This window comes from Arachis hypogaea, chromosome 4, assembly GCF_003086295.3.
Source record: "Arachis hypogaea cultivar Tifrunner chromosome 4, arahy.Tifrunner.gnm2.J5K5, whole genome shotgun sequence".
Classification (NCBI taxonomy): Eukaryota; Viridiplantae; Streptophyta; class Magnoliopsida; order Fabales; family Fabaceae; genus Arachis; species Arachis hypogaea.
In genome coordinates, this window is record NC_092039.1 from 117,316,942 (window position 1) to 117,336,662 (window position 19,721).

The 19,721-nt window shown below is 30.8% G+C and overlaps 1 protein-coding gene across 1 annotated transcript; it reads right to left on the reverse strand.

Annotated features, from left to right (window-relative positions):
• Positions 1-588: 588 nt before the first annotated feature.
• LOC112795284 (uncharacterized) lies at positions 589-1,512 on the reverse strand. The gene is made up of 2 exons (XM_025837223.1): positions 1,262-1,512; positions 589-904 (listed from the first exon to the last, which is right to left on the reverse strand). The coding sequence occupies exons 1-2, from the start codon at positions 1,510-1,512 to the stop codon at positions 589-591; spliced, it is 567 nt and encodes a 188-aa protein (XP_025693008.1).
• Positions 1,513-19,721: the final 18,209 nt, after the last annotated feature.

The following is a 19,721-nucleotide window of genomic DNA, read 5'->3' on the forward strand; positions in this document are numbered from 1 at the left end:
ACCCAAGCTTCATATAAGCAAGAGTGAACGTTTCCCTCAAGCTAATTGGATCCTAAAAGATCAAAAGTAAAGAAATTCAACACCCCTACAATATTTTTGAAAATTGGGGGAAAGGAGTGGCTGAGAGTAATTAATGGCTTACCTATGAAATTGTTCCGGTAAAAACATAGAGCTCGACACGGTGGTCACGTGGTTGCAAATGATGCGACAATCAGAACTCGACAGAGGAGTTACGGTGATTTGAGTTTACCGTAAGGTTAGAGAAATTTCTTTCTTCTCTCCTCTGTATGGCTTCAGCATGTTCTGAAATAAGGAGGAGGAAGAAGAGCCCTTGGCTCATTTAAGTGCTGGGCCGATTGGGCCCACAAGCCCGGTTCAATCGGTCCGACCCATTCGGTCCAATCTTGGGCCGAATTTCTTTAAATTAGTGTTAAAATTTTTGTTTTGATGAGCTCTATCCTAATTTAATATAATATTCACATTTCTAATTTTTTATTAAAAAATTAATTTATTGACTAATTATTTTCTAATTTAACGGGGTTTACATCATACCCACCTAAGAAAGAATTTTGCCCTCAAAATTCAAATTTAGTTACTTAAAAAGAGATGTGGGTAGTCTTTTCGCATATCTGATTCGAGTTTCCAAGTATGTTCCTCAATACCAGCTCGACTCCAAGCTACTTTTACCAATGATACTTCCTTCCTGCGCAATTGTTTAACGCTAGTGTCATCGATTCTCACCGGAATTACTGGAAGTGTTAAATCTTCTCTCACTTGAATCGGTTCCGGTTCCAGAACACGACTTGTGTCAGGAGTATATTTCCGAAGCTGTGACACATGAAACACGTCGTGCAAGTTCGAAAGATATGGCGGCAAAGCAATCCTATAAGCCACCGGCCCAATTCTTTTCAGGATCTCAAATGGTCCAATATAACGGGGATTCAATTACTTAGTCTTAATGGCTCTTCCCACTCCAGTGGTTGGTGTAACCTTCAAAAATACATGCTCCCTTTCCTCAAATTCCAAAGGCTTTTGTCTTTGATCAGCATAGCTCTTCTGATAGCTTTGGGCTAGCTACGAATCTTCTTTATCTGCTGAGTAGTTTCAGCTATCATCTCAGGTCATAATAAACTTCTTTCTCCAGTTTCATACCAACATAGTGGGGATTGGCATTTCCTGCCATATAGAGCCTCATATGGAGCCATTCCGATGCTCACATGGTAGCTGGTTATTATAAGCAAACTCCACTAGTGGCATATACCGATCCCAGCTCGCCGGCTGATCCAAGACACAAGCCCTTAGCATATCCTCCAAGGTCTGGATAGTTCTATCTGATTGACCATCTGTCTGAGGGTGATATGCTATACTCAAACTTAACTGAGTCCCAAATGTACGTTGAAAGGCTCCCCAGAACCTTGATGTGAAACGAGGATCTCTGTCAGATATAATGGTGGAAGGCACGCCGTGCAATCTGACAACCTCTTTGATGTACATTCGAGCCAATTCTTCCATTGTGCAACTTATTCGAATGGGGAAAAAGTGAGCTGATTTTGTTAGTTGGTCCACAACCACCCAAATAGCATCACAACCAGTTCGAGTCCTAGGTAAACCCGTCACAAAATCTATTGCGATACTTTTCCATTTTCATTGTGGAATCTCTAAAGGCTGAAGGGTTCCTGATGGTCTCTGATGCTCAATTTTAACCTTCTGACACGTTAAACATTTAGATACATGCATCGCCACATCATTCTTTATCCCTGGCCACCAGAACATCGCTTTCAGATCTTGATACATTTTGGTGCTTCCTGGATGGATTGAAAACCCGCTTTTATGAGCTTCCTTCAAGATACTTTGCCACAAATCTCCGACGTTTGGCACAATAATCCGGTTCTTGAACCTCTATAACCCATTCTTATCTTCTGATACTTTCCACTATTTTTCATGTTCAATTTCCGGCAATACCTTACGTAACGCTTTACCATCTTGATGAGGTTTTTAGAAGTTTCGATTTAAAATTACTTGAAATTTGCAACTGACTCAAACATAGAATTCTGGATTCTTTCTTAACTCCCAGTTTCAAACCCTGCAATGCCTTTAGTAACTCTTCTTCTCGCAGCATCATCCAAGCTGCATATAAAGACTTCCAACTCAAGGCGTCCGCCACAACGTTCGCTTTCCCTGAATGGTAATTCAATTCGAAATCATAGTCGTTCAGAAGCTCCATCCACCTCCTCTAACGCATATTCAACTCTTTCTACTCAAATAGATACTTCAAACTCTTATGATCTGAGAAGACATGAAACTCAATACCATAGAGATAATGCCTCCAGATTTTCAAAGCAAATACAACAGCAGCAAGTTCTAAGTCATGAGTCAGATAGTTCATCTCATGCGGCTTTAATTTCCGTGAGGCGTATGCCACAATATTTCGATGCTGCATTAGAACACACCCCAAACCCTTTAATGATGCATCATAGTACACTTCAAACGGTTCACTTGGCTCAATCAATACCAGCACGGGTGCAGTAGTCAACCTTTGCTTCAATGCTTGAAAACTCTCCTCACACTCTAAAGTCCAGACAAAAGGTGTATCCTTCCTAATCAACTTAGTTAAAGGTAAGGCAAGCTGTGAAAATCCCTTAATGAATCTTCGATAGTACCCCACCAAACCTAAGAAACTCCTGATCTCTGTCACTGAAGTAGGTCGCTCTTAATTCATTACCGCTTCTACCTTAGCAGGATCTACTGCTATTCCTTGCTTGCTCACTATGTGACCGAGAAACTTCACCTCACTCTTTCAGAACTCACATTTAGATAAATTAGCATATAACTTTCTATCTTTCAGAATTTGCAGCACAGTTCGCAAGTGATCAGCATGCTCTTCTTCAGTCTTAGAGTAAACAAGGATATCATCAATGAAGACAATAACAAACTTGTTCAGGTACGGCCAAAAAATCCTGTTCATATAATCCATGAATACTGTCGGAGCATTGGTTAACCCGAAAGATATCACCGTATACTCATAATGACCAAAGCGCGTTCTAAAAGCAGTTTTCAGAATATCTTCACTTCTAACCCATATCTGATGATACTCGGATCGCAAATCAATCTTGGAGAACACGCTGGCACCCTGTAACTGATCCATTAGGTCGTCGATTCTAGGTGATGGATATTTATTCTTCACAATAATCTTATTCAGTTGCCGATAATTGACATACAAGCGCATACTCCCATCCTTCTTCTTTACCAGTATCACTGGCGCTCCCACAGAGAAACACTTGGTCGGATAAAATGCTTACCCAACATATCTTCCAACTGAGCCTTCAGTTCAACCATTTCTAAAGATGACATCCTATAAGGAGTAATTGAAATTGGACCGGCTCCAGGCACCAACTCAATGGTGAATTCAACTTCCCAATTAGGTGAAAATTCATTAATATCATCCGGAAACACGTCTGGAAATTCACATACAACCGGAATCTGCTCTAAACTCTGATCATCACCTGATACTCCCGTAATTAATAGCATAATACACTGACATTCAGTTCTAGAACAATTTATTATCATAGAGTTCAAATAGTAACTATTCACCACAACCGGCGCTTCCGACCCTTCTGGCATAAACTGTACTGATTTCTCAGAATAATCAAGCAAAACATGATTCTTAGATAACCAATCCAATCCCAAGATGAGATCAAGATCAGTCATCAGCAAACAAATCAAATCATGCACAAATTCACGTTGTTGTACTTGAAATGGAACTTGTGGACATCCTAACCTAGTCACCATAACTTCATGAGTAGCATTATGCACTTTCAAATCATAACCTAAAACCACCATCCTCAATCCTAATTCATTAGCCTTTTCAAATTCAATAAATGAATGAGTTTCTCCTGAATCGAATAAAGCATTTAAGATTTTACCAGCCATTTCACAGTTACCCCTCATTAGTGTCTCAGATCTTTCAGCACCTACTGCAGAAGTGGTATACACCCTCACTGGTTGCTGTATCCTACCAGTCTCATACTTCTTCTTCTCCAGACAATTACTGACCAAGTGCCCAGGCTGTCCACAAAAATAGCATACCCCAAGTCCTGATCTGCACAGAACTCCAAGATGATACTTCCCGCACTTCTGACAGCTCAAGTCCTGCTGTGGCTGCTTTCCAAACCTTCTTCCTTGATTAACATTAGTATTCAGTCTTCTGTAATTGCCTTAACCTTGATTCTACTGCGAAACAAATCCACCACGCTTGAAATTCCTACCTCTCGGAGCAAAGTTTCTCCCTAAAGGCCTTTGAAAAGGCACCCTCAAACTTCCTTTCTCTGCTGCCGCCTTCCTCACACATTCCTCAGCTACCCTACTCTTATTCACCAATTCAGAGAATACTCTGATCTCCATTGGGTCAACAAAGCTCATAATATCGCTCCGAAGACCTCCCTTATACTTAATACATTTCCACCCAGCAAAATCTTTAGGCGCACATTGACAGATACGAGAAAAGTGACATAACTCCTCAAACCTGCTAGTATACTTAGTAACAGTCATTTGGCCTTGCTTTAATTGCATTAATTCAAGTTCCTTGGTGTTTCTGACCGAATTAGAAAAGTATTTCTTATAGAAGTCTATTCGAAAGACCTGCCAAGGAATCGCAGTGCCATCTGGCTACAGAATGTGTCGTGTCCCCTGCCACCAATACTGAGCCTCGTCTTGCAGCTGATAAGTTCCAAACTCAACCCATTGCTCCTCAGGAACCTGTTGAGCCTGCAGTGCCCGTTACATAGCTTGAATCTAATTATGCATCAATGGGATTTGAAGTTCCCCTGAAGGTCGGAGGGTGAACTTTCAGAAATGTTGCAAGTGTCATAGGGCCTTCCTCGTCATTATTGTTCCCAAGATTACCCTGGTTTATCTGATTACCCAATCCCTCGGCTGTCGCCTGCAAAGCTACAGCCATATTTCCTAGGGCAGCCATAAAGTATACTGGATAGTTCCCTGCCAGGCCAAGAGTAACGGTGCCTATCCTACCTCTACCTTTCCCGCAACTATGTCCGCGAGTCGACATCTAGTCCTTATATACACCAAACAAGTGATATTAAGTTGATCAGTCTCAATATCGCAGGTCTAATGCTTTAAGTTCCAAATGCATGCTCACAAATGTTTATACCATATTTATCAATCAGATATCCTAATAGCACATAAACACATATACAAAGAAAGCACAGAAGCATAATCAGTCCGTTTTCAAGCTCTATAGGAACAAACTGCTCTGATACCATAATGTAACACCCTACCACACTCATCTTTACGCTTAAGTCATAAAATAGAGGTGGTGTGGTATTACAACTTCTAAAATAAAATGTATACATATGATAGCAGAAAGATTATAATGTACTAAGAGCCTTGAAAAATAGATGAAATAAAAATCACGAAATAAAAGCGCAATGCTCAAGAAACGAGTTAACTTGCATGCTAAGAAAACTATAACTATCAAGCATAAGATAACAAAAGTAGGAATAAAGGGCCAAAGATATAAAATAACAAGCTCCTAACTCAACCCGCGAAGCCAATACTGGCCGGAGAATATATACACATATATATACATATCCAAAACCAAAATTTACATAAACAAAATCCTGCCTCTCTACAAGTCTCTAAGAGGGTCAAACGAAACAAGTCATGTGGAGAGAATACCACACACACACACACATGACTATACAATCTAAAAAGCAACCTGATAACCACTTTGCTTCAAAAGCTCAGACGCCTAAGGAGGTGCCTCTCGACCTGCATCTGAAAAATAACAACATAATATGGGGTGAGAACCATAGGTTCTCAGTATGGTAAAGGTGCCACATATTTAAGATATAAGGTCCTGAGAATGCCAGAGGCAATCCTAGAATACCGACACTCAGATTATAAAGCTTAAAGTATTAAATAGAAGTCATAAAAGGTGGTTTTCTAAGAGTATCTAAGCCTAACTTAACTTAATCTTGAATCTAGTCTTACTGCCTTCCCTTCATACCTCCATCTCCGACAACATATCACATCATAAATATCAAGGATACTAAGCATTGTACATTTCCGTACGTTTCAGCTTATCCTATGGTCATCTAGCCTAGGTTTTCACTGAACATATATTAAATGCACAAAACCTAAACCATACATTGGCCGGTTTTTCGTAGTGATTAAGGCAACTCACTAAACAAACACAGCCCCCTAAAAGTATAATAACAATAGGCTCAGCTTCCTCCAAGTTCCAATATCCACAATTTTAAACTCCAATTATTTATTCACAACCTGATACACATTCAGAACACATATATACCCAATTTAATACCCAAAGCTCAAATTTAGTAAAATCAAAATAGAATTATGGTATCCTCACCTTACCCAAGCTTCATATAAGCAAGAGTGAACGTTTTTCTCAAGCTAATTGGATCCTAAAATATTAAAAAGTAAAGAAATTCAACACCCCTACAATATTTTCAAAAATTGAGAGAAAAGAGTGGCTGAGAGTAATTAATGGCTTACCTATGAAATTGTTCCGGTAGAAATGTAGAGCTCGACGCGGTGGTCGCGTGGCCGCAAACGGTGCGGCGATCGGAGCTCGGACGGAGGAGTTACGGTGATTTGAGTTTACCGTGAGGTTAGAGAAATTTCTTTCTTCTATCCTCTGTATGGCTTCAGCATGTTCTGAAATGAGGAGGAGGAAGAAGAGCCCTTGGCTCATTTAAGTGCTGGGCCGGTTGGACTCACGGGTCCGGTTTAAATTCGGTTCAACCGATTTTGTCCGTTCGGTCTAATTTTGGACAGATTTTTTTGAAATTAGTGTCAAAATTCTCATTTTGATGAGCTCTATCCTAATTTAATATAATATTCACATTTCTAATTTTTTTTTATTAAAAAAATTAATTTATTGACTAATTATTTACTAATTTAACGGGGTTTACAGAATGACATTGCCATTTTAGCTTTCTAGCTTCTGCTTCTAGCCATTGTATTTTTTTCTCTCTTTGCTTTTTTTAATTGTTAAGTCATAAAAAAAATAATTTAACAAAATGAAAATAGCGATGCTATTAGTAACTATACAAATCAAAATATAATGAAAAAAAATAAATTATTATATAACAAAGTTAACATGAATATATTTTATTATTAAATAAATAAAATTAAAGTAAAATAAAATTACACCTAAAGATAAAAAGATAAAGAAAAAAGTTAAAATAACAAAAATAATAAAAAAAAATAATTCTTACAATTTTGTTCTATCATCTTTATACATAAAAGACTTGAAACTAATGAATTTTTAACTAAATTAATTTGTATTTATTGTATTCAATTTAAATTAATAAAAAATTATTTTATTTTAATTTAATTCTTAAAATTTTACATGATTTAATTTTGGCTCATAAAAATATTTAATTTAAAATTGATATAAAAATTTTAGTCGTACTCATTACAAAATAAATAAATAAAATAAAAATTTTTAAAAGTTATAAATAAATTAATATAAAATGAATTAATGATTAAGTATAGTATAACTAACTTTATACAAAAATAATAGTAAATCGGTTTATGTTAAATTGATTTACACATGTTTTGTTATATAACTAAAATAATATGATTTTTAATGGATGTTCTTAATGCCTCTTACCATTTAGTAAAAAATATAAGCCTATAAAAAATATATTGCATTCTTATAAAGTTTAAAAATTTGTATTATGTAACAAGTACATAATGAATATATTACAAATTTTTATGCTACTCAAAGCATTTTGTAATGAATTTTTAAATATTATAAATACTTAAATAAAATTTTTAAAATTTTATAAAAATATTTAATTTTAATAGTTATACAAAGGGTTAAGTACTGTTTTCGTCCCTAAGGTTTGGGGTGAAAATTAAATTCGTTTCCGACCTTTTTTTGTTATTAAAATCATCCCCAACGTTACAAAACGTTATAAAATCATCATTTTGTTCATAAACAAATTTTTTTGGACAATTTTACCCTTTAAATAAAAATAAAAAATATTAAAAAAAATCATCCCACCCCCTTACCTACACCCCTCTCCCTTATCACTACCTAAAACAGAAAAAAAAAAAGAAAACAAAAGACAAACGAAAGAAGAGAGAAACAGAGGAGAAGAAGAAAGAAAAGGAAAGGAAGAAAAGGGAGGTGACGGCGGGAAAGAGTGCAGCCGTCGCCGTCGCTGTCGCTATTGTTTCGTGACTAGAGAGAGACAAAACGAGAGAAGAGAGGAACAGAGGGAGAAGAAAGAAAAGGAAGAAGAAAGAGGTGACGGCAGGGAAGAGTGACGGCGGAGAACTGCTCTGTCGGCGTCGGACTACATCATTGTCGTTGAGCTTTTGGTGGTGAAGGGCTCTGCTCTTCCTCCTCGCTCAATCTGTCCTCTCCTCAGCCATAGCTGTGACGGCAATGGCGACGGCAGTAGCTTCCGTGCCACATCTTCTCTTCCTCCTCTTTCCTTCAACCACGACAGCAACGGACGACAGCAATACCACCCCTCTTCTTTGAGTTTCCCTCTTTTATCTTTTTTCTCACTACGATAGCTAATCTATGTCTTTTTTATTTTTAAATTTAATTTTTTAAATTTTTAATTGAGAATTGAGTCTCTCTTTTAGTTTAGTTTTTGTTATGGTTATTTGCACAGTTGCATACAAGATGTTTGATAAAATGCCCAAAAAAAATTAAAAACACCTCCTATTGAATGGAATGAATGATTTGATTTTGTATTTTCATTTTTATTTTCGATTTCTAGCTTCTGATGGATAAATGAGTATCATAATCATGAAAAAGAAAATAGTAGCTTCTGGTCATTGCATGAATTAAGTTAAGTACTTGCATATTTGTATCTGTTTTGTTCATATGAGTGTATCTGTGGTTTTGTTTATAAAATCCTTGTCACTGCACTAACTTGCATCTATCCTGCTGTTTTTGTTTGATTTCATATTTTGCTTGATACTTGCTTTCTGTTTTATGTTTAGTTATCCATCCTCATGGCTTCATTTGTACTTACCCTATTTTTGTATTTTTCTTTATGGTCTTAAGGTGTATTTGTTTCGTTGATTCCAATATAGTGACGACTGATGATGCAGGGGATAGTGGTGATAATGGGGGAGGATTTTTTATTTTTGTTTAAAGACAAAATTGTTCGAAAAATTTTATTTATGGACAAAAAAATGATTTTATAATGTTTTGTAACGTTAGGAATGATTTTAATAACAAAAAAAGGTGGGAGACGATTTTGATTTTCACCTAAACCTTAGGGACAAAAACAGTACTTAACCTTCATACAAATTTTAAGATATCTCACCTATTTAAATTTTTATGGTATTCATGAGTCATGACATCTTGTAACGAATTTTAAATCTTATCAAAATACTTATAATAATTAAAAAATGCTTACAATAAAATTAATATTTTAAAATTTTATAAAATATTTAATTTTAAATTAAATATTATATTTAATTTTAAATTATATATATTTATAAAATTTTAAAATATTAAATTTTATTGTAATTATTTTTTATAAACACTTTTATAATATTTAAAAAGTTATTATAAATATTATGAGTACTATCAAAATTTATAATATACTCCTTACATATTTGTTATATAATAAATTTTTTTAAAAGCTCATATTTTCTACTAAGTGGTGAGAGACATTAAGAATATATGTCAAAAATCGTATTATTTTCTTTGTATAATAAATTGTGTTATTTTATTTGTATAATGAAAATTTTAAAGTTTAATTTATAAAACTGTTTATGATAGAAGTGGTGAGGATTCAAGTAAGTCGATTTAAGTAAGATTGAATTACACAAGTATGAGGTCCTAAATTAATAAATCGGCTTTACATAGTTTAATTTATCATATTTTTTGAATTTCCTAGTAAATTATTTTAAGATAAACCAATTTACTATTTAAAGTTTATTTTCTATCGATTCAACTTAAACTGATTTATTAGGCTTCCCTGGTAAATCGATTTTAAGTTAGGTCAATTTATATGAGAACAATTTTAAAACAAAAATTAAAACAGGAGGTAATATTAAATCCCAACTATTTAAAAAAGATGATTTATCTTTTTTTATTATACTCCTATGGCCATTATATATAGAGTATTCCGTTTGTAGCTTATAAGCATATGTTTTAAAGCCATGTTCTTTTGTCATCTTTTTTAATGTCATTATTTAAGAATATTTACAAATTTAATTAATTAATATTAATAAATAGTTATTAATTATTTAGTATTATTTAGTTAAAAAGACACATTTTTTTAAAAATTATGTATATTTAAAATATTGTGTTTATTGATTATAGAGACATTATTCTTTAAGAATTGTGTATGTTCAAAATATTATATCTATTAGCAATAAAAAAGACAAAATCATTTGTGTACGTAACTAATTATAATTACTACGTGCAATATGTATAAATAAGTTCTTGTCCACTATTTCACAAAAAATTCAAGTACTGAGTGTACATTTTACTTAATTATTAAGAGATTTTCTTTGTTCAAGAGAGTTGAGAATTTCTTAGGTTTCATTGTATCGTGAGAGAATATTGTCATCAATCCTATAGCAACTATATGTAGGGACAAATATCTCTCTAAAGAAAGAGATCTAATCGTGCCTTGAAACCAAAACACAATTAAAGTTCTATCATCTTTCCATCTTTATATACCCAACAATTTTAAAGAGATATTACTTGAAGATGGCACACAATCAAAACACCACGGTCAAGGTCATGAATCAAGAGTTTGTCAAGTTAGATCGCTTTGATGGAACAAACTTCAACCGTTGGAAGGACAAGATGATGTTTCTTATGTGATTGGCCGAAAGACTACACCAATTGCCAATGCCGCTGAAAATTCCACATCGGAAGAAAAAAAAAAGATTGTTCAATTGAAGAAGAAACATCAAACATGATGAAGATACTTTTGCATGTCTGAGGTCATATTCTCAATACTTTATCCAACCGACTCTATGATCTCTATATGTCAATTCAATCACCATTGGAGATTTGAAAATCTTTGGAAGAAAAGTATAATACCAAACGATAAAGAATAGATAAGTTTATTATGATAAAATATTTTGAATTTATTATGAATGATACTATGCCTGTTATGGATCAAATTCATGAATTACATATCCTTGTAAGTAGACTTTGTGATCTACAAGTGGTGATCCCTAAATCATTACAATTTGGAACAATTATTTTAAAATTGTCTTCATCATGGAATGGTTATAGGAAGAAACTTTTACATCTTGGTGAGGACTTCACAATTGAAAAATTACTAAAGTATATGCGTATAGAAGAGAAAACTCGAAAACGTGATACTGTGTATCTCTCTCAAAGTTCTAAAGTGAATCATATTGGTGAAAACAAAACCAATAAAAAGAAAAGAAAGTTCTCAAAAGATCCAAAGTAAGACAAGAAGAAATAAAGAGAGTGTTATCATTGTCACAAGAAAGGAAAAATCGTACCTTAGTGGATATGGTTAATTCAATATTACTAAATGCAAAATTGTCTTATAATTTGTGGTGTGAAATATTAACATCATGTCATATCCATAATAAAATACCATAAATATATAGAAATTCTCTTTATAAAATTTGGAAAGTAAGAAAACCTAATTTGAATTATCTAAAAGTGTGGGGGTATTTAGTCTTTTATCGAATTTCTGATCAAAAGAGAATCAAATTGTGGCAAAGAGTCATAAAATGTACTTTCATAAAATATGTTCAAAAATTTAAAGTATATAGAATATTAGACTTAGTGTCTAATGTAGTTGTTGATCATCTTACAGTTAAAGAATCCAATACACCTTATGATTCTAATTTTAAATTAGAAGAAAATATGGGAAGACCTATAGCACAGTTAGAATATGTTTGTGCTATAGAAAGTTTAATGTATGCAATGCATTGTATTAGACTTGATATAACATTTGTTGTGTACAAATTATCAAGGTTTACAAGAAAGTCTAGTAATCAATATTGAAAAGCTATAACAAGAGTTCTTGGTTATCTCAAGAAAAAAAAAATCATAAACTTGGAATTACATTATAGTGATTATCCCGTAGTTTTAGAAAGTTATTTCGACGCAAGTTGGATTACAAATCTTAGTGATAACAAATCCACTTCAAGATAGATTTTCATCACAAGTGGTGGAGCAATAAGTTGGACCTCAAAAAAACAAACATGTATTACACATTCTACTATGGAGGCTGAGTTTGTAGCTTTATCAGTCGCAGGTAAAGAAGCAGAATGGTTAAGAAATTTGTTGTATGATATAAAGCTGTGGCCACAGCAGACAACAACCATTTCACTCTTCTGTGATAATGAATCAACTATGTCTCGAGCATATAATAAAGTTTATAATAGAAAGTCTAGAATATAAGTTTGAGATGAGTTCGTGAGGCAACTAATAGATGATGGTGTAATTACCATCACTTATGTAAGATCTCAAGAAAATTTAGTAGATCCTTTGACTAAAGGTTTGTCAAGGGATAAAATCAAAGAGACTACTCCTAAAATGGGATTAAAACCTATTATTACTAAATGATGGAACCCAACCTTATTCTAGTAGACCACTAGTTTCAAGGTTTAATGAGTAATAACAAGTTATTTAGTAATTGGAGCACTAAAGTATATGATTTAGTGCTATTTACAATAAATTAGGAGGGTGTATTAAAACTTTTAATGGAATAATAATATTATTTATCAAAATATTTCACCTAAATGAATATAAGAGTGGTGCCGCTCTAATCGAGAATTTTAGAGGTTTTATTTTCATAAATATTTATGAAACCAGGATGAGTACAAGGCCATATAAGTGCTTAAAATTATAAACTCTTAAACTTAGAGGGTATAATAATGTGTGATTTTTGGTACTAGCATATGGAGTATATGTTTAATTGATTAGACACCTGTTACTTTGTTAGAACTTTAAAATTTACACTAAAGCTCCATTTGGTTGATGTATATGATGAGACATAGACACAAAGACACAAACATTAAAGATATAGACATAAAATATTTGTATTTATGTATTGTGTCTGACAAAAATAAGAAATAAGACACACATATTTAAAAAAAACTGAATTATCATTCGTTTAACCACAAGTTTTACCACCATTACTGTATACCTATTATCCCAAACACTGCATGTCATCACCATTGAATTTTTATTTCTTCTAATATCATCTTAAATTATCATTCAAATGTTAAATATATAATTTTTCTTGAAAAAAATAAAAAACTAAAGCTCAGAATTTATCAAAGATTAATCAAAATTTAAATAAATAAAAAAATTAAATATACAATTTTTTTGAAGAAAATAGAAAAATAAATTTAGTTGTAGAATCTAAGAGAGGAAGAGAAAAAAAAAAGAAAGGTTTGGAAAAATAAGACGACAAATTTTAAAAACTCAATAAGGGTAAAAGAGTAAAAAATTAGTATCTTACAAGTTGTGCCTCAGTGTCTCACCAAATTAGAGGTACACAAATTTAGTGTCTCCGTGTCCATCCATGTCCTTCCGTGTTCTTCAAAAATCTGTGTCTCACTAAATCAAACAGTAGACATGTGTCACCGTGTACCACCGTGTCTATGTCTCAGTATCTATGTCCCTCAAACCAAACGCTGCCTAAAAGAATGTTTAATCTTAGTGACACATTCTTTATGCATATACTTGTGTGATATTTAAATTTTGTAAATAGTGGGAGATTGAAGAGTATTTATAAATTTAATTAATTAATATTATTGATATTATTATTAATATTAATAAACGGTTACTAACCGTTTAGTACCATTTGGCCGAAAGGACACAACCTTTTAAGAATTGTGTATGTTTAAAATATTGTGTTTATTGGCTAAAGGGACAAAACTCTTTAAAAATTGTGTATGTTCGAAATATTGTATCTATTGACAATAGAAAAGACACAACTATTTGTGTACGTAACTAATTATAATTGTTACTTACAATATGTATAAATAAGTCATTGTCTACTATTTCACAAAAAACTCAAGTACTAAATGTGCATTTTACTTAATTATTAAGAGATTTTTTCTATTCAAGAGAGTTGAGAATTTTTTACTATTGCTAATTAAAAAATTCTTAAATTTTATTGCATCAAGAGAGAATATTGTTATCAACCCTATAGTAACTATATATAAAGACAGTTAAAATTTTATATTTTTTCATCTTCCTATAACCAACAATTATATTATCTTAAAACCGATAGCATTTTTTTATCAAACATACTGATATAGTGCATTTTAATGATAATATGCATACTTCTCTCTTTATAAAGTCATATTAAAAAAGGTATCCTCTGTTCAGTTATACACTAATTAATATTTAATGATTAAAATATTACTAATTATCAATAATTGTAATTCATATTTTTTTATATTAATACATAATTTAATGATTAAATCATTTTCATACAAATATATAAAATATTTTTTAATATATATTTAATTATTAAATCATCTGAAATAGACATTTAATAATGATCATGATTCTTTTTTATATTTTTATAAATCAATCATTTTAATATTTTATATTTTTATTTCATATCTTTTTAGTTATTATCAAGATTCTTTCGTATATTTTATTAAACATTTTTATTAATGTTATAATAGTAAGTCTACATGAAATATTGAATTTACAGGAAAATTTTAAAAGTGTTATAATTAAATAAATGGACATAAAATTAAGCCCTAATTAAAGAAATTTTAGATTAAAGGGATTTTAAAATGTGATGAATTTGAACGGATTTTTTAAAATAATTTATATTTAATTTTTTTTTTATATTAACTACATGGCTACATTTAATTGAATAATATATATAAGAATAAATTTTTAAAATAAAAATATTTTAAATAATATTAAATATTGCTAAATTTATTTTAATTTATTTAAAATTTTAAATAGTATAATTTTTTTATTATGTTTACAATTAATGCACGAATCAGAATCATGTGATTTTTTAGAAGAAATATTTTTTTTTGAGAAGAAATATATTTGAGAGACAGAATTTATGATATCAGTGAATCAAAATTGATTAAAAATAATATAATAATGATTTATATAGATATGATTATTCATAAATAATTATAATTATTTTAACACTAGTTACGTAAAAATATACTATTGTATGAATGCATGATTGACATAGTTATGAAAAAATTAAATACATGGAAAAATTATATTAGAATATAAAAAATTAATCAGATATTTAACACTATTAATTAGAACAGTCTTGTTATACATACAAATATTTTTGACGTACAACTTCATACAAGTTAATCTTAATCCAACAAAACTCACTTACATAATATGCGTGTGAAATCACACCATTCCTCCTTCAACGTTTGTATCACGCGTTCCTCCTTCTCCTCTTCGTCTTCCTTCTTTTTCTCCTTTATTTGCGTTCCTCCTCTTTAGCTTTTTTTTTTCACGTGTTTCATCCTCATCGTCGTTCTTTTTATTACTGTTATTATTGCTGCATTTTTTTCACCTCTTTCTATTAATTTTGTAACATTATATATTTTTTTTCTTCTTTATTTGATTTTTTTCTGTCAAGAAGAATTATAAGAATATGAAATAAGAAGATGAAGAAGAAGTAGCTGTAGAAGATGAGGAGGAGAAAGAAGAATAGTTTTGAATTATGCAGAACTTATCAGAATAATAATACACCAAAATATTTTCAAAATACACCAAAATGAGAATGAAACAAATTCATCACAATAATAATTCAAATTCAGAACTCTTACATGAAAATTTTGCTATAAATGCAAAAAAATATTTTTTTTTTAATGCATCTTTTCTTCTTCTTTTTTTCCTTATTTCTTTCTTTTAGTTGAATGAATGTGGCTTCATCCTCTTCCAAGTAATTTTACAGTATTATGTGTTTAATTTCTTCTTCTTCTTTGTTTTTTTTTTATTTATTCTTGTTAAGAGAGTAAAACAAAAAGAAATTTGAGAAGATAAAACAAGAAGAAAAAGATGATAAGAAAAAAAAAGAAGATGATGAAATCAAGCTCTAAAATCAGTTTTGAATGAACAGTTATCTCGTTGTTGAAGATAATGAATGATTCAAGTTCAAATTGTCAATTGAACCAGAGCGAAGTGGATTATTGTTTTGAATCCAATCAAGTGGTTGAGGTGTGGTTCGATTCTAGTTAATGTTTTTGTTAGTAGTTTATGATTCTGTAGCTGAATAATGTTGTTTTTGCTTGTGAAAATTGATGTTCATCGTTGATGGTTTGAATCGAATGTAATGTAGGAGTTGTACATTAAAAAAATATTTTTGTGTATTTGTAGCAAATTTAGATGTAAAACTAAGATATTTATGTGTTTTATTTAAGAATTTTCGGTGTATGTGTACTAATAAGGTCTGCATAATTCAAAACTCTTCTTCTCCCTCTTCCTCATCTTTTGCTTTTTTTTCTTTTTCATCATTATCTTCTTCTTCTTCTTTTTTTATTCATCTTTTTCTTCTTATTTTACCTTCTCAAGTTTTTTCTTGTTTTAGTCTCTTACAAGAGTAAAAACAAAAAAAAATCAAACAAAGAAGAAGAAACATATAATGTTACAAAATTACTTAGAAGATGATGAACTTATATTCATTCAACTAAAAGAAAGAAAGAAAAAAAGAAGGAAAAAAATCTAACATTAAAGGAAATATTTTTGTGTATTTGCAGTAAATTTCGGTGTAAAACTAAGATATTTATGTGTAAGAATTTTCGATATTTTTGTACTGATAAATTCTGCATAATTTAAAACTCTTCCTTTTTTTCATGCTCGTCTTGTGCTGCCTTTTCTTCTTTTTTTTCACCATTATCACCATCATCTTCTTCTTTTTTTTTAGTTTCATCTTTTTCTTCTTATTTTACCTTCTTAAGTTTCTTCTTGTTTTACTCTTTTAATAATAATAATAATAAAGAAACACATCATGCTACAAAATTACTTGGAAGAGGATGAACTTATATTCATTCAACTAAAAAGAAAGAAAGAAATAAGGGAAAAAAGAAGAAAAAAATGCAACATTAAAGGAAATATTTTTGTGTATTTGTAACAAATTCTGGTGTAAAACTAAGATATTTATGAATATTGTTTAAGAATTTTTAGTGTTTTTGCACTGATAAGTTTCATAATTCAAAACTCTTCCTCTTCCTTCTCCTCGTCTTCTGTTACTTCTTCTTCTTTAATATATTTGTTCCTTCTTTTTTTTCTTTATTTCTTTTTTTGTTTTTGTTGAATGAATGTAGGTTCATCCTCTTTCAAGTAATTTTGTAGCATTATGTGTTTTTTTCTTCTTTGTTTGATTTTTTTGTTTTTATTCTTGTGAAGAGAGTAAAACAAGAAGAAACTTGAGAAGGTAAAATAAGAAAAAAATAAATAAATAAAATAATGATGATAATGAAAAAGAAGAAGAAGCAACAGAAAATGAGGAAAAAAAAGAGAAAGAGTTTTGAATTATGCAGAACTTATCAAAATAAAAATACACTGAAATATTTCTAAAATACACCGCAATATTTTCAAAATACACCGCACGTTTTCCAAAAAATATCGAAACGAGAATGGAACAAATTCATCATAATAACAATTCAGATTTAGAACTCCTACATTAAAATTTTTCTAAAAATGTACAAAAATATTTTCTTTAATTTTGAATCAGATAACGTCATTAATATGACAAAAATTCTACGATAACGATAACGATAATACATATAAGAAGAAGAAGATGACAACGATGATGATCATGATGATGAAGATGATGGAGGAGAAGGAGGAAAAGAAAAGAGGAGAAAAAATTCCAATAAAAAAAAAAGAGGAAGAGGAGGAGGTGGTATTGGTGACGACGATAACGAAAAAGAAGAATAACGAAGAAGAACGTGTAGTAGCGATACGAAGAAGAACGTGTACGCATAAATATAAATGACCTGTATGGACTTGTATAAAAAAAAATTTGTATGTAGAGAATAATTGTAATTAGAATATAAAAAGCATTCACATATTTATGAATGGAAAAATTATTATAAATTCAGCTTCGAGTATTAAGATTAGGGGAGTTCATGGCTACGAGTAATCCGATTATTCATCTAAAATCGATTCGATTTAATTATATTGGTTATACACTTGATGGGTAATCAGATACAATAAGGTCAAACCCGATTAAACTGGATCTTAATTGGTTCGAGTATTGGTTATGAGATCGCAAAATCCGAACCAATATGATTATCCAATTAGTTTAATATTAGTTAAAAAATAAATAAAATTTTAATAATATATATGCAAATTTATCTCTTAATTCTAAAGTCTTTCAAATTATGATAGTTATTTAAGTTTGAATCGATGATGCATTATTTTTTTTAATATTATTATTACATATTTATAGTATTTAGATATTTTTATTTTTTTAATTTTTCTTTCATTTTTTTTCTGAATTTTATTTTAAATCGGGTACCCAATTACTAAAAATTCAGAATCGATCCAATTCAGATTTAATCGGTTTGAATTCATTCACTAAAAATCATAAATTCAATCATAAATTCAAACCAACCCAAACCAATTAAAATTTAATTGAATCGATTCTCATTTTTCTCCTAATTCAAACCAACCTGATCTTTAAATACCCCTCATTAAGACCTTAAACATAATGCACATTTAATTTTGGACAATTTATTGTGCAATAAATTAGTAAAAGAATAGTGATGTACTGTCCGTTGTTCTTGGTGAGGAAAAGATACATTTTACTTTAAATAATCCGTGTTGAAGAAGATCATATAAAAAATAATTTAAAATTCTTTAGTACAGAAGTATTGAACGCTCTTAATTTATATAAGGTAAATACATCGATAAATTCATATGAAAAAAAAATCACCAAATAAGTGCGGTGGCTTTCCCTCCAAAGTACCTTTCATCAAACTAAATTCAAATGCCTATGTTTTAGGATAGGAAGACGACTTTGTGGAGAAATCCTTAAAGATTATGAAGGAAAATTTCTAGCAGCTTATAGTGCTAATTTGGGTATTTATATGGAGACTTTTGCTGAGCTCTAAGGCATCTTTCTAAGGTTGGATCTGGCGTTGAATATGGATTTTACTTTTGTGGAAATAAAAATTGACTCAAAAGTGACTGTGTCTATGTGTCTTCAAGATTCAATTGACATTCATTCGACATTTTCACGAGTTCTTTTCTCTTGAGGATCCGAAACTGTTGCAGCAAATTGGCGAGTTAGAGCATCCACCATCAGTTTAGAGAAGCAAGTTGTTGCGCGGATAGATTGACCTTAGATGGGCATGACTAATAATATGGTTGTTATATATTTTTGTCTTTACCTCTATCCTATGAAGCATCGACATTGACACAGACATGAGATACAACACTGTACAAGGACACGCGAATACGTGAATTTTAATTTTTTTACAAGAGAGGGGGACATGATTTTTTAGATAAATTGTAATAATATTATAATATTTTATTCATATTAAAATATAATTGTATATTTTAACTATTTTTAATATTTTTTTTAAAAAAACTACATAGATAAATTGATTAAGAATCAAAATTACGCAATATCCTAAATTGAATTTGGTTATATACATGTCTCGTTTGACCCTCTATGTAAATCGAATCAATTAAATTCGATTTACACTTTTTCAATGTAAATCGAATCAATTGGATT

Bases quoted from the DNA above. Each gene is read 5' to 3' on its own strand.
- LOC112795284 (XM_025837223.1), bottom strand. From the start codon at position 1,512: ATGGAAGAATTGGCTCGAATGTACATCAAAGAGGTTGTCAGATTGCAC. The intron at 905-1,261 runs GTATATGCCACT...GATCCTGAAAAG, and splicing joins CAGCCGGCGAGCTGGGATCG to AATTGGGCCGGTGGCTTATA.